Source organism: Trachypithecus francoisi, unplaced genomic scaffold (assembly GCF_009764315.1).
Source record: "Trachypithecus francoisi isolate TF-2019V2 unplaced genomic scaffold, Tfra_2.0 Lachesis_group0, whole genome shotgun sequence".
Lineage (NCBI taxonomy): Eukaryota > Metazoa > Chordata > Mammalia > Primates > Cercopithecidae > Trachypithecus > Trachypithecus francoisi.
Genome location: NW_022681453.1, coordinates 5,970,703 through 5,985,404, shown reverse-complemented (window position 1 = coordinate 5,985,404; position 14,702 = coordinate 5,970,703). Strand labels below are relative to the sequence as shown.

Sequence of the window (14,702 nt, the reverse complement as noted above, 5' to 3'; positions counted from 1 at the left end):
AAACTCCTTCTAAAGTTAGCCTAATGGCAATTCAGAAAACATTAGCGAGTTTTGGAACGTTTTTATTTTTTTCCCCCATTGAAATCAAAACCCCATTAAGGAATGCATGGTGGGAAGAGAGAGAAGAAAGCTTACTTGTAGACAAATAGTACCTATGAACTTTAATACATTAAAATGGATTCATAAGTTTTTCAAAGATGAGAAACATGTGTCCAATTATTGTGAGATTCGCCACTCCTTACAAGTTCAGAGCAGACAGTCCTCATCTCCCTGTCTTAAAGTGCACATGTCTATTTTCAGAATAATTTTTAGCATTAAGTCTGGGCCACCATTTGATTTTTAATCTCCTCTTTTATCCCTGGAATCTTGCATTCCTGGTGTACTTCATCTTTTTTGTGCGTAATAATATCCTTCAGAAATCTTTGATGCATCAGTGAATTAAAAGAAAAAAAATGAGATGTAAGTGCTTGCTCTATTTGTCATTTTTAATACGTTTTGAACTACTTGATTTATGACTAAGCATTTCTTGGGAGAGGAGAATATTTAAGGTGGTATTTTGAGCTCCATTTAAAGCAATTTAGTTGTCATCAGGCCTCCTCACCCCATAACCTTTGTAAGACCTTGCTTCATAAGTTGGACCCAAACAATTGGCTTGTGTTTCAAGTAGACAAAGCCTTATGGAAATGATACTTGTTAAGTGTTTTTATTGGACAGCTGGGTAAGAGTTAGCCTTTGTCAGACCAGTCACAAACTACAGCTAGCCTGACTCCAACACTCTTGGTGACAATTTCTGTTCTTAGCAAACTCTAAAATTTATTTTAAATTGAGAATGAATGATATTATTTGGATTCATTTTCCCCCTGCTTTCTGCTTTGGTTCCTGATTCAGTGGCTAAGGTTAAAAATATTCACTCAATTTTCCCCTCATCTTTAGGTCGGATCTCTTCCCTTCATCCTGTGGGATCCTACCCTAGCGTCAAGTGGAATCTCTGTAGCCTATGTTATGCTCATGTTATACCAGGATGTTGTGGCTCTGCTAAAAAATGGCAGAGGGATTTCAGATCCTGGAAGTACTAAGTTGAGCTCAGCCAGCTTGAAAGATAACTAAGATTGCCTTCACTCTCATTGCCTCCTCTCAATGAATCGTCTAAATCTAAACTAACATTAGATGACAGTCGCATAGAACCTCTTCAATGTCTATGTGATCAGATGAGAGACAGGAGAGCTTAGTACAATTCCACTCTCTTTCTTCCTCTCTTTTCTCTCTTTTCCTTCCTTTCTCTCTTTCTCTCTTTCTTTCTCTCTTCTCTCCTTCTCTCTTTCCTTCTTTCTCTCTTTCTCTCTCTCTCTTTCTTTCTCTCTTCTCTCTCTCTCTTTCTTTCTTTCTTTCTCTCTCTCTCTCTTCCTTCCTTCCTTCTTCCTTCCTTCCTTCCTTCCTTCCTTCCTTCCTTCCTCCTCTCTCTCTCTCTCTCTCTCTTTCTTTATTTCTTTCTTGACGGAGTCTTGCTCTGTTGCCCAGGCTGGAGTGTAATGGTGCGATCTCGGTTCACTGCAACCTCCACCTCCCAGGTTCAGATGATTAAGTGATTCCCTGCCTCAGCCTCCCAAGTAGCTGGGATTATAGGTACCCGCCACCATGCCCACACTAATTTTTGTACTTTTAGTAGAGATGGGGTTTCACCATGTTGGTCAGTCTGGTCTCAAACTTCTAACCTCAGGTGGTCCACCTACCTCGGCCTCCCAAAGTGCTGGGATTACAGGCATGAGCTACTATGCCCAGCCCAATTCCACTCCATTTCTTAATAGCAAAATTTACCTTTCATTTTAAATAAAGGAAAGCAGTGTAGGCAGTATCCCTTGGGTGACTGTCAGATAGAAAAGACTGAGGAGCTCCATATAGTATTTTTCATTGCTTGTGTGGAATGTTATATCTGGAGAACACTGCACAGCCATAACATTAATTCTAGAAATTTCTAGACCCAAAGGCAGAGTATGTCAAAATTGGAGACAAGGCCAGGGAGTGGCTTGGCTTAATGTGAATCAAAAACAAAATAAATAAACAAAAGGGAGAGGGAAGATGTTCAGAGTATTCAGAAGGTGAGTTTTCTTCTAGTTTAAAGTGAAAAAATTAAGTCTGTTTCCCCCAAAACAATGGATTCATGAGTGATCCAGGGAGCTGACAGGAGTAACACTTCGTCCAAGCACGTGATACCCACCTTGATTTTTTTCCTCCTAAAAGTTCTGGGGCTTTTTGATAAGTGTGAGAATTTTTAAAGTGTGTGATCTATGGAGGTGTTGATTGAACTCCTTTCAGTGAGAATGCACCCCAGAAATCTTATTAAATAAAGTTTTCATATTCACAAGCCCTTAACTTTGCCTAGATGTGACTTCAGAAAATTGAGATGCAAATGTCATCCCAGTTTATGATGATAACAGTGTTCTAAAAAAGTTTTTTAGTTGACAAAGCAGTTTTACACATGACACCTGAGACTTGCTGTTTTTTGGAGGAAAGGCACTCGGTGAATTCAAAGAGAGCACAGCCTGGTCTGTGCTTTACCAAGTCCCTGTACTAGTAGCAACTGGAGAGCAATAAACATGAACAAATAGAGCCAAAGAATACTGCTAGAACCAGCTTTGGCCTCTTTACACCTCAATTTGCTAGTCAATAATGGAAATAACTGAATTGTATCTTTTTAAAATAGTCTTTCTGGCTTTAGAATTCTTTGTTCTCTATATTCAACTCAAGAGGTTTTTTTTTTTTTTTTAATTTTTTGTTTTAATTCTTTGGTGTAGGACTTAAAGGAAAACAAGCAAGCCAGGGAACATGCAAGGAAGGCAAAGATCAGGAAAGGGAAACAAGACTGAAAAAGAACTTGGAGAAGAACAAAAGGAAATAAGCTTATAGATAAGTAATGGGGTGAGAGAACTACGGGAATTGGATCAATTTCCTGTATCTCAGATTTAATATGAGGGGAAAAGAGCTGATGATTTGCAACATAATTTTGTAAATCATGTCAGAATTAATAAGCTCTTTAATTTTTTCCCTTAAGAAGAACACACCAGGTGAGTGCACAGTTCATTCCGTACTACAGGCAGAGGATACAATGACCCAGTTTGGTTGCAGTGCTGGAAGGGGAACCATTACCTGCTAATGAGGATGAATCCTAAAGCCTGCACTGCAGCCTCTGTCCATGGTGTGGTGAGGAATGTTGCTGTGTTGATCCTTTTCTTGGTGAAGGGATGAGTTCATGCCTTTTCTCCCTGCAACACACTCATTCTATAACATTCTGCCCCAACCACAGGCATTGGTGACAGAATAAAGAACATGTTTATCGTTAAGGTTTTCTGCAACTGAAAAATTGTAGTTGATCTGAAAATCTGTAGAAATTACTATCTCCGTTTCTAACTTTATTCAATGGTGGTTTTTCTTTTTTTTTAAATGTACAAAAAAATCACTCAGATGTGTTTTGTATGACACCCTGGTCTCTTAAAGCAGACTCTGGGCCGGGCGCGGTGGCTCAAGCCTGTAATCCCAGCACTTTGGGAGGCCGAGACGGGCGGATCACGAGGTCAGGAGTTCGAGACCATCGTGGCTAACACGGTGAAACCCCGTCTCTACTAAAAAATACAAAAAACTAGCCGGGCGAGGTGGCGGGCGCCTGTAGTCCCAGCTACTCGGGAGGCTGAGGCAGGAGAATGGCGTAAACCCGGGGGGCGGAGCTTGTAGTGAGCTGAGATCCGGCCACTGCACTCCAGCCCCGGCGACAGAGTGAGACTCCGTCTCAAAAAAAAAGAAAAAGAAAAAAAAAAAAAAAAAAGCAGACTGTGGTTGAATGGTGTTGCACATACTTTCTGTTGTAGGTAATTATAAAATGTCTTGTTTCCTATAGATATAAGTAAAACATATCACTGAACTGTGGATTCAACTCATTCTGGAAAAGATTGTAAGCATTTTCAAAGTGCAGGTGGCTAACGGAGAGTAGGTCCTTTGCAAATGTTGGATGAAACACTGCAGAGTGGACTTCAACCTGTGCAGGTAGGCATGGCTGGGAGGAGACCCAGTGCAGACATTCCTCTCCGGGTCAGCGAGGTGAGGGAGCTGTGACGTAACTGTAACCACTTATCCAGAAAGTATGTCTCTGTTATGACTGTGTTTCACAGGCAGTTGCCCTGAACTCTTTGTTTGGAAAGAAACTGTATTAATCCTCAAGTCTGTCAGATGCTGCCCAGAGCTTAGCAAGTCCTAAAGGCAGCTCTTGTGTCTTCTTTGCTTATGAAAATCACACCTTGGTACAATCCTTCATTGGCATGGCAGCTTTTTCAGGCCTGTTCCTCTTAGCTTATGCAAGAGGGATGGGTAGTTGGATGATTAATTGAAAAGTTAAATAAACTGAAGAGTCATTTTTAAAAATCCTAATACATAATATATACTATAAACATTTATTTTAACTTAAAATAATAAATTGTATATTCATTCAAGATAATTTGATGTAGGAAGGCGAAGTCTTTTCTTGGAATCTAGGTCTGATATTGGAGTTGTCTTTCATAAACCACATTTACAATACATCATTTACAATTTCTAGTTTTTGATTTCTTTAAAGTTATGGTTTTGTTAGAGTAGAGTAGGAACTTAAAGACACTCGTAATCTGAGAAGAGATGCCTCTAGATTGTAATTATTATTTTCTTCTGACTTTACAGTTGTTTCACTCACACATAATTCAGGAATACTTTTAGGAGCTCCCTTTTGTCAAGCCTTTTCAAAGGAAGCATCTTAATTTTTCATAAACAGTCTCTCCCTTTACACTCATATTTCATTGCATCACACAATTTTTAGTTAAATTATTTAAATATATTAAGTCCAACAGGGCATACACAGGGTTCAGATCAAGCACAACTGAGTCTTGGTAAACTTACAGCTCAATTGGCCAGAGTAGAAGCACACAAGCTCCAGAAAGCCTGCTCTCTGCTGGCCCTTGGGGCACTAGGGGCAAGCAAAAGGTAGAATTGCAGAGGGCATGAGGGGACAATTCATCTGCAGAATTTGTAAGTGGGGGCCTATTAAGCAGCTTCTACTGTGCAATGTGCTAGTCCCTAATTGGGGAGCAAAGATAGAAGTACAATTGCTGCTAAGTATTGTGTGCAGTAGAGGCTGTCGGCACAGAGGAGGAGAAATCTCTTCTGGCTGAAATGAGCAACCAGAAGCAAGCTGTTTTGGATTGAATTGTGTCCCTCCAAAAGTTCATGTATTGAAGTTCTAACCCCTAGTACTTCACATTGTAACCACAGTTGGAGATAGGATTTTCAGAGAGGTAGTTCAATTAAAATGAGGTTATTTGCCGGGGGTGGAGGGGAGAGCGGTGCTCATACAATATGACTGGTCTTCTTATAAGAAGATAAAATTTGGACACAGACATTGACAAACAGAAGACCGAGTGAAACACAGAGAGAAAATGGCCATCCACAAGGCAAGGAGAGAAGCCTGAAACATAGCTTCCCTCGCAGCCCTTAGAAGGAACCAAACTTGCCTGCCGACACCTTGATCTTGGACTTTTGGCTTCCAGAACTATGAAAAATTAATTTCTATTGTTTAAGCCACCCAGTCTATGGTACTTTGTTACAGAATCTCTAACAAAAGACTACAGAAGCCTTCAAGGAGTGGGGGGTATTTGATGTGGGATTTAAAAGATGGGTAATTTATCAGTTGCCCAAGATGAAAGGAAGGAAATTAGAGGCAGATGGAAGAGTCAGAACAAAGACTGAGAAGTGGGCCAGTATTCAAAATATAAAAAACAGACCATTTGGCTGGAGGAGAGAGTCAATGTAGGAAAGGAATAGAAGAATAGGCTAGAAGAGGTAGGACAGATTCACAGGGCCTTGAGGGCCACCTGTGGGCAGTGGGGAGTCACTGAAGGCTATGGAGAGATACAGTCAAAGCAGCATTTTGGAGACATTGTCTCATATAGAACTGTCAGGGAAGGCTGTCTGCTACGTGCTGAAGTCCTTTATGGCTGTCAGCAATGTGACTTTGTCTGGCTCCCTGGCGTGGCTGATGATGCTGCAAGGTGATGGGTGGGAGAAGGTTAGGACTTGCTACGGCAGAACCATAAGAAAGCATGACTGCCTTACTAAACTTACATCCTGCCCTCCCCTCGAAAGAGAGGCTTAACAGACTACTTAACATTATTTGCTTCTTAGTTGAGCAGGGAGGGGACAATGTGAGTGGCAGAATTAAGGAAGTATGCTTGGCTCTGGGCTTCTTTCAAAAGTCCCAGCCAGGCCTGTGAGTGAAGAACTAGGCTTCAGTTCACCTGTGGGTTGATGTGACGTTTCTCATATTGAGGTGTTAAAGTTGAAACAGTGTTTTATCTTGCATGCAAGGTAGATAATAAAGTTCCATTTCTTGCACATCTAAGTTTATGGACAATATTCCCACCTGCTACATTTTTATAAGGAATTTAGAATTTCAGTTTAATTGAGGTTATTTGGGGATGGTTCTGGCAGGGACTTGTTTTGGCAAACAGATTTTATGTCTTTTGTTTTTTGTTGTTTAGAGCTCAAGGAGATCAAGAAGAGGAGAAGATCCTCTTTAAATTAGAGTTGAAAGCAGAAGGCTCTCCTAGACGGCCCGTGAAATTATTGATACTTAATAAATATTTTTGAATGAAAACAGTAATGGCCATTTCCACAGTTTTTGATAAAACTTGCAGTCAGTTGCATTAGAAGAAGTTTCTCAGACATCCATTGTCACTAACTATTGTACAGCCTTGTGACATTTTTTAAATAACTGCCCAGAAAATGCCCTACCAGGAGAAATTATGATTCAGCAGGTCTGGGATAAGACCTGGCTATATCTACTTACAAAAAAATTCTACTGATGACTTTGACATATACTTAGGACTGAGAAATCACTGATGACATGCAACTTTTTAGGCTTTTATAACACTTCTGAGAGCAATATTATATTTGATACCAAATAATTTCATATTTTAATTCTTATGATTCTAATTTTAAACACTTTTTTGGCTTATCTTGGAAAAAGTCTTTGCCAATCCAGGATTCAAACTAGTGACTTCCAAATGGCCACTTCTGCTTTCAGCTGTAAATTAAAGCCTTCTCTTACTCTTGATTCCTTCAACCTCTAAACAACAAACAACCAACCTGAATAAAAGATATAAAATCTGCTTGCCAATACAAGTCCCTGCCCAGAACCACCCCAACTAATCCCAATTAAGCCAAAATTCTAAACTCCTTACAAAAATGTAGTAGGTGGGAATATTGTCCATACACTTACGCGTGGAAGAAATGGACATTTATTTTTCTATAAGTCAATTTCCATTTCAAGCTCCCATAGAAGTAGGTGATAAAATCTTAGTTTTAGTCAATAATGAGTATATTCTACCTATTTCCTAGGGATTGCAGGAAGTTACTGGGAATTTAAATCATAGTAAGTCTGGGAGGTGGGGGGTGCACAGGAGGGTGTCCATCTCATCTGGATTATCATATTTTCTGCTGGCATCCACTGAAATGTCCTCATTCCCATTTGGTCCTTATTGCTATGTCATACCTGACACCCCAGTGCAAGTCTTTGGGTCTTCACTAATTTCCATGCATTTCCAAGACACAAGAGGACGAGCCTGCTCCTCCCACTCTGTCCTGTGCAGGGCTAAACTATGTGGTTGCCTCTGGCAAATTTATGTTGATACAAGAGGCAGTACCCTGAGATCTTGCTACTCCCCAGGCTCTTGCCAGGAAACAGAGATGAGTTTCCTCTTTTACCAGGTCTCTAAGCCTCTGTGTGTTTGCAATTGCAAACTGGGGGCCCTCTCTTAAGGCCCCCAGTATTTACTCACTCCTTGCTGCTCCTTCCTTTGCTATGGGGAATATTTCCTAATCTCTGGGGCAGCAAGCCTTGCACTTACACAACCAAGCATCCTCACAGATTTGTCACATTGTTTATGCACAAGTATCTTTTCAGTTTTCCTTCAAAGGTTAGACTTTTGAAAAATCAGAGAAAATGCTTTGGTTTTCTCTTTTAGGTACCATCACTTGTTCCAGAAGGCAGTAAGGCACTCAGCTGAAAGCGTGTGGGTAACACTAAGGAGTAAATAGGACTAGAAGGTTAAACCTTCTTTGAAATGCATTTGATTTAGCATTGGCTGAAAGTGTGACCAAAGCTAGAGGATCACAAACTTCAGCACTCAGTTTCATGACTAATTTTGAAGAATGGGAGATTATTGGCATAGGAATTGGTGAATATGAAGCATTGACTCAGCCAGAAATCCTTAATATATAATAGGAAAATACAAGAAGATTATTTTAAACACGCTAAGAATATAAACAGCAAGATTCGGATGAAGGTCTCTTTTCTTCATGTTTATATTTCTTCTGTTTCTTTTCATAAAATTATTCCCTAACTGGTTTGCAGTAATTTCCTTGGAGAAGTACTGACTTTAAACTTTTATTGTTATCTTCTATGGACTATAAGTTTAATCTTAGAGACATGCTTGCTTGGAATGGGAAATTGCATTTACTCACTATAAGTTTTTGAAAGGAAATTGAATTTGATAGAATGTTTATTGCTAGAAATCAAGTCACTCATCTAAACGTGTAATGTACACACCAGCTCTGTGTCCTCTCTAACTTCATTCTGTTATGTTACTCTTACATAAAGGTCTTGACTTCATTTAGTTAAAAAGCATCCAGCCCATCATTTAGCTTTCTCCTTGTAATCATGTTGGAAAAACTCTGAGACTTAACAGAAATAGTTTTAAAGAACAGTATGAATTTAAGTTTTTCTCCACTAGTGAAAAAAGGAAATACCAAGGACTGAGGGAAAACATTGATTAATACTTCACTCTGTTATTCTGCCACAAAAGCTTAAATATGTTTCTAACGTATCTTAGTGGCAAAATCACAAATTCAGAATTGTGCCATTAATGGGGACATGAAAAAGCCACAGAAAAGCTGAGGAATTAGGACATGGACATAGTTAGTTTCTCAGGTTTAAAGTGCCCAATTCTGTCTTGGTACTTGGGGTGATACTACTATAGAAGAAATTGGTAAAATCTATTCACATAAATGCATTGGTCATGACCTACTTGTCTCCTCCACTGTTACATAAGATTTATGGAGGCTGAGATTTAGTCTATTTGTTGGATACCAGGATAGCCTATAGAAGCATGGTAGGCAGTCAATTAATATTTGTTAAAATAAAATTTAAAAAAAGAATGAATAGTTTCTCCCAGGAGTCTGGGTAGACTTTTGCTCTATATTTTTTAAAATACTGTAGAAAAATGGCAAGTCTTTGTCCAAAGGTGTTAAAGTGGTTGGCATGCCAACATTAACCATGGCCGTCCTTAGAGCAAGAGCCCTTCCCTAGATTCCTGAAACCACACCCCTCGTTGGTCTGATACAGGAATTCTTTGGAAAGCTCCCTTTGTGTCTGCCCATTTTTTAGTAGGTGAGCTGCATCCCTCTGTCCAGTGGGACACACTTGCATATTAACAAATGGGTATTTTCCTGGGAGTAGTTTACGTAATTTTGTCATATGAATGGTCAGTGAATTATGTAGATGAGGCCTGGAGGAAAAGGAGCAAGAAAACATCCTCACCACTTTCACTTGGTACTATATCTCCACAAGGTAACACGTCTGCCAGGGCTTAAAGAAGGTGGAGACACAGCTGTGTTGGGTCACTATGAAAGGACACGATTCTACCTTCATGTCTTCATGTCTTTCCTTCCACTACCCTATCATTGCTCCTGAGCCTCTCTGGCCTAATTCTGAACTGACAAGTTTAAAATTTATTCTTTATATTTTCAAATGTTTAAGATGTATGCAAAGAATAAAAGTAACTTTACTCCCCCTTTTCATGGTTCTGCATTTTATTTATGCAGCTCAGAAACTAGGTAGTAAAACTTAATGTTTAGGGCAGGAGCCAGGGACACAGGCACATGCCTGTACATGTGCATTGTTTTGTGTTTAGTAAAATATTGAAACTAAATCAACACTGATGATTTAAAATGGCTTAAGTATAAAATTTAACATTCTTTCAAGACTAAGAAACTGAGCTTCATAATGTTCACTTTTTGTTTTGTTTTGTTTTTTAGTATAAAAGCCAATTACAATTTGATTTGAACGTTAAAGTTTTTTTTTAAACGTACTGCATCTACAGCACATTTTAAAATTTATGATGGAAGAATTTTGGTTCATAATTATCATCATGTGTTTATAATTCATTATAACTTGGTATTCAATTTACTTTTCAATGATTAAGAAGTTCTCATTAGCAGCATGTTGACTGCCATAAACATACCTTGAATATACAAAGTTATCTCGTCTCATCCAGCTCTTGCTGTATCAACTACCTTTTTTAAGTGAGTAGAGGTGCGATGCCAAAAAGCCTTGTTTGGAACTAGCAAATCTAGTTCACAAAATTTTCATGGACTATTGGCAAGACTTTTGCAAGTTGGTATTTTGTTTTGGGATGGAAATCAGCATTTGTTGAAATTGAAATTTAAACATTGTGCAATATTTAATTTCAATGTTCCCTTCTTTCCCCAGGATATTCCAGCCTCAGTTATTCAAAGACTCCATCACCAGAGAGAAAGTCAGATTGTCACTTTGGGGGGTCCTATGCCCTGTATATATCCCATATTCTTTTTGATAAGTGAAATTAGCATATATGGGTATTACAGTTGTTTATGCCATACTACTATAAATACTTCCTTTTTTTTTTTTTTTTTTTTTGAGACGGAGTCTCGCTCTGTCGCCCAGGCTGGAGTGCGGTGGCCAGATCTCAGCTCACTGCAAGCTCCGCCTCCCGGGTTCACGCCATTCTCCTGCCTCAGCCTCCCGAGTAGCTGGGACTACAGGCGCCTGCCACCTCGCCCGGCTAGTTTTTTGTATTTTTTTAGTAGAGACGGGATTTCACCATGTTAGCCAGGATGGTCTCGATCTCCTGAGCTCGTGATCTGCCCATCTCGGCCTCCCAAAGTGCTGGGATTACAGGCTTGAGCCACCGCGCCCGGCCTATAAATACTTCTGAGAGAAGATTTATTTTGACTTGAGACTTGGCATTTTGTTAAATGAATGCACAAATATATATGACCATAACTTAACTATGATTTGTATATTAGCTGAGTCAAGTGGCATATATAAAAGCAATGAAGGCTTCTTGGACATTCTATACCAAAATGTGTAGAATTTTTTTAAAATTTATCTTTCTATTTTCCAGTAGTGTGGTAAATGTGAAGTGCTTAGCATTTTGCATGACACATGGTAGGGCCTCAATAAATATTAGCTGGTATCACTATAAACCACAGAGGCCCTGTTATGTGGGAGTTTGTATCTCTCTCTTGACTAATAGAAGCACTTTGCAGATAATATGTCACACAATCTAGACAGGTAGTGCTTAAAGGAATGGGCATATCTCCTTATTTTACAAATGAGGACATTGAGGCCCTAGTAAGCTAAATGACTTAGACAAAATCACAAAGGTAAAGTGGAAAGCCCAGGAGAAATCCCCTGGCCTTCAGCCTGCTGTGATTTTTACCAACTATAGGTCAGAACTTTTCAGACAAGTGGCACCTGCAAGTGTCTTCAAGCAAGGCCTCAACCTCCAGCACAGCTCTTGCCACCTGCAAACGCCAGGGAAGAGCAAGATTGAGTTACATGGCTTGGAAGAAGAGTGAAACATCCCACAAGACCCAGAGAAAACTCCACATCCATTTGCAGCTCATTTTAAAGCCCAAATAAAAGCACAATCTTTGGAATCACTGTATCTTTGGTCAGGCAAATGTTTAAAGAGCAATATTATATACATCTAGGGTAAGAACAATTCATTAATTTAGATGAATGAATTGTCAAAAGGTTGTTTTGCCTGTAAATGTGAGTAAATTGAATATCAAGTCATCATGAAATGTAAACACGAGATAATGTTCTTGTTTCATTTTCCTTTTTCCTGAAGACATGGGTAACAGAGACCTTTACATCCAGCATTACTTTTGGAAAAAAATTAAAGTAGGCAGCGCTTCTTATGAAGAAAGTTATTTCCCTCACTTGATAGGAAATCTGATCCAGTGAAATGAGGGGCCGTGGAGATTATGTCCTGAATCTGGAGTTCATGATGAAAAAATATAAGTCAGTTTAAGTTATGGATAACTGATAGTCACTCTATTTTTAGATCAGCATCTCTTGAGAATATTCTTTAACATCAAGGGAAATTAAAATGAAATATCGTCTTTGCTCTCTTAGAGCTTTTCTATTCAAGAAAAGAAAGGGGATTTAGAGCTTTTCTTTTCAAAATATGCATTTGGTCCTAACCTGACCCCTCATTTCAGCAGCCTTAAATTGAGATAGAGTCTAGCAGGTGACCAGCAAAATATTTCTCTGACGTATCAGAGGTCAGTAACACCGCTAAGTAATTTAGATGTAAAGTTCAGAAAGCTTTGGACAGGGCATGGTTGGAAGAACATGGGAAAGAGGGCTCGAGCATTTTGACTTTTTAATTATTCTTATTTTGTAATTAGAACCACATGGATGGTAGTTTAGAATGATTTACCTTGGCTTTTAGATGAGATTTGTGTAAAAAGGGAAATCAATTTACTTCTGCTCAACAAACTTCCAAGTGCTTCTATTTGTATAGCAATTTGATTATGAAATAGCACAGGATGAATGAATTCCCAGGTGGAATTCCTTGAAAATAATGGATAAAAACCTCCAACAGTCCACTAATACCAGGAGATGCTATAATAATTGGTAAATATCTTGTCTGATGCCCTGTAATGACTGAGAGCAAATCACCAAGGTCTTCTGTTAATTTTTGTTTGCCAAACTATTGACAGACAAGAGACACATATGCTTCCTATTGTTTTCCACATTTTAAAAAACCTTTTTTGTGTAATTGTAAAAATAATGATTGTCACAAAAACTAGCAGAATAACTCTGGGATTTTATTTTATATTTTAAGAGACTATCCTAGATTTCCTAGACTCTATCATATTCTGATTTCTGCCACCTACATTATACTTGGGAGATCTCATTGCAAAAATGACTGTTGGGTTTTCTTTGAATTTGGTTTATATGAATCCATCTAATCAATTCTTTTGACTGTAAATATTAAATGCCTTCTATATTATCAGGAAAGGAAAACCCAATGTTTTATTTTAAGTTTAATCTTTTTCTTGTTAGCACTACTTACACATTGATTATTATTTCTTGGACTACTTTTCAACCTATTTCTTAACAGTTAACATGAAATGTTTACGAAATGTTGCTGATGCTTTTCTAAGTCTGATTGCTGATTCAGCAGCTTCCCCTTTCGTACACAACTTTTGGATCCTTAAACAAAACAACACTAAATAAAAAATACTAACAGGTCTGAGAAAGATGACGTTACAATCAACACCACTGATCATTAAAATAAACCTTGCCTGAAGTAGTAATGAAATTTTCCAAATAGTGTGTATTTGCAGTAGAGGATAGAAGTGGCCTTAATTTTCAGTCAGCAGACACCTACCAAGGGCTTGTCATTTGCAAGGGACTGGAAAGAACTTAAGAACATGCCATTGCTTATGAGCATCTCAAAGTGGGGCCTATAAAGTGAGGGACCTGCGACACACCTTCATGGAAAATGCAGATTCAAGACTTCCACCCAGACCCGTTGAATCGGAACATCTAGGGGAAAGTCCAGGAACCTGAATTTAGCCATAGTCATATGAATGACAATTTTAAAAATGATTAAGCTGGGGGTTCATATTCTTTAGATCAGGAGACAGACTTGTGGGAAAATAATAGAAATCTTTTGAAGCCAAGAAGATGAACAGGGCTATAATAAAATTCCAGAGGCGTTTTTTGACAGAATGAGTCAAGAAGAGAAGGAGCATGGTTCTACACAATCTCCTCCTGGGGAGCACTGAAAGATGAGACTTTATCAAGAGTGTAAGCACGTTATCACATAGTCAATATTCAGCAGCATCTGAGAAGTTGAGTATTTGTAGCCCAAGGAGGAAAACCAGTTTCCAAAATCATCCCCAGACAGAGTACTTACAGCAACTTCCGCCCACGCAGTTCTCCTTTCTGTCAGTGACACCATCAGCCTGCTGCCTCAAGGCTAAATTCATACAACCAAAACCTCCCTCCTTCCAAGCCAAAACTTATGCAAATAAGAATGTGGGATAGTTGGAAAAGTAAAACAGCTGATTGTGTATAATTTAGGCCCAGAGGCCGCATGGTATAGGCAGATAGAAACTTGACTTACTGGCCAGGCATAATGGCTCTCTTCTGTGATCCCAGCAAGGTGGGAGGATCACTTGAGGCCAGGAGTTCAAGACCAGCTTTGCAATATAGTGAGATCCCCCATTTCTACAAATACACATGCACACACACACACACACACATAAATTAGCCAGGCATGCATGGTGGTGCATTCCTGCAGGAGGCTCAAGTGGGAGGATCTCTTGAGCTCAGGAGCTCAAGACTGCAGTGAGCTATGATCCTGCTACTGCACTCCAGCCCGTGTGACAGAGCAAGACACTGAGCATCCGCCCCCACCCTCTGCCAAAAAAAAAAAAAAAAAAGAGAGAGAGAGAAAAAGAAAAGAAAAAACAAAAACAAAAACAAAAAAAACCTGATTTCTTGATCCAGTAGTAGCTGTGTGAGCATTGGTGCAATAATTCCTTCTGGGCTTCAGGTTCATCTCCTA

General features: G+C 39.1%; 1 protein-coding gene across 1 annotated transcript in view; it reads left to right on the top strand.

Moving 5' to 3' along the window:
• Window positions 1-10,664, top strand: part of SLC66A1L (solute carrier family 66 member 1 like) — a 45,808-nt gene extending 35,144 nt beyond the window's left edge. Inside the window, exon 4 of the mRNA XM_033199646.1 lies at window positions 10,562-10,664. Within this exon, the coding sequence (XP_033055537.1) occupies window positions 10,562-10,664 (103 nt within the window). The remainder of the gene's footprint in view (window positions 1-10,561) is intronic.
• The last annotated feature ends 4,038 nt before the right edge of the window (window positions 10,665-14,702 follow it).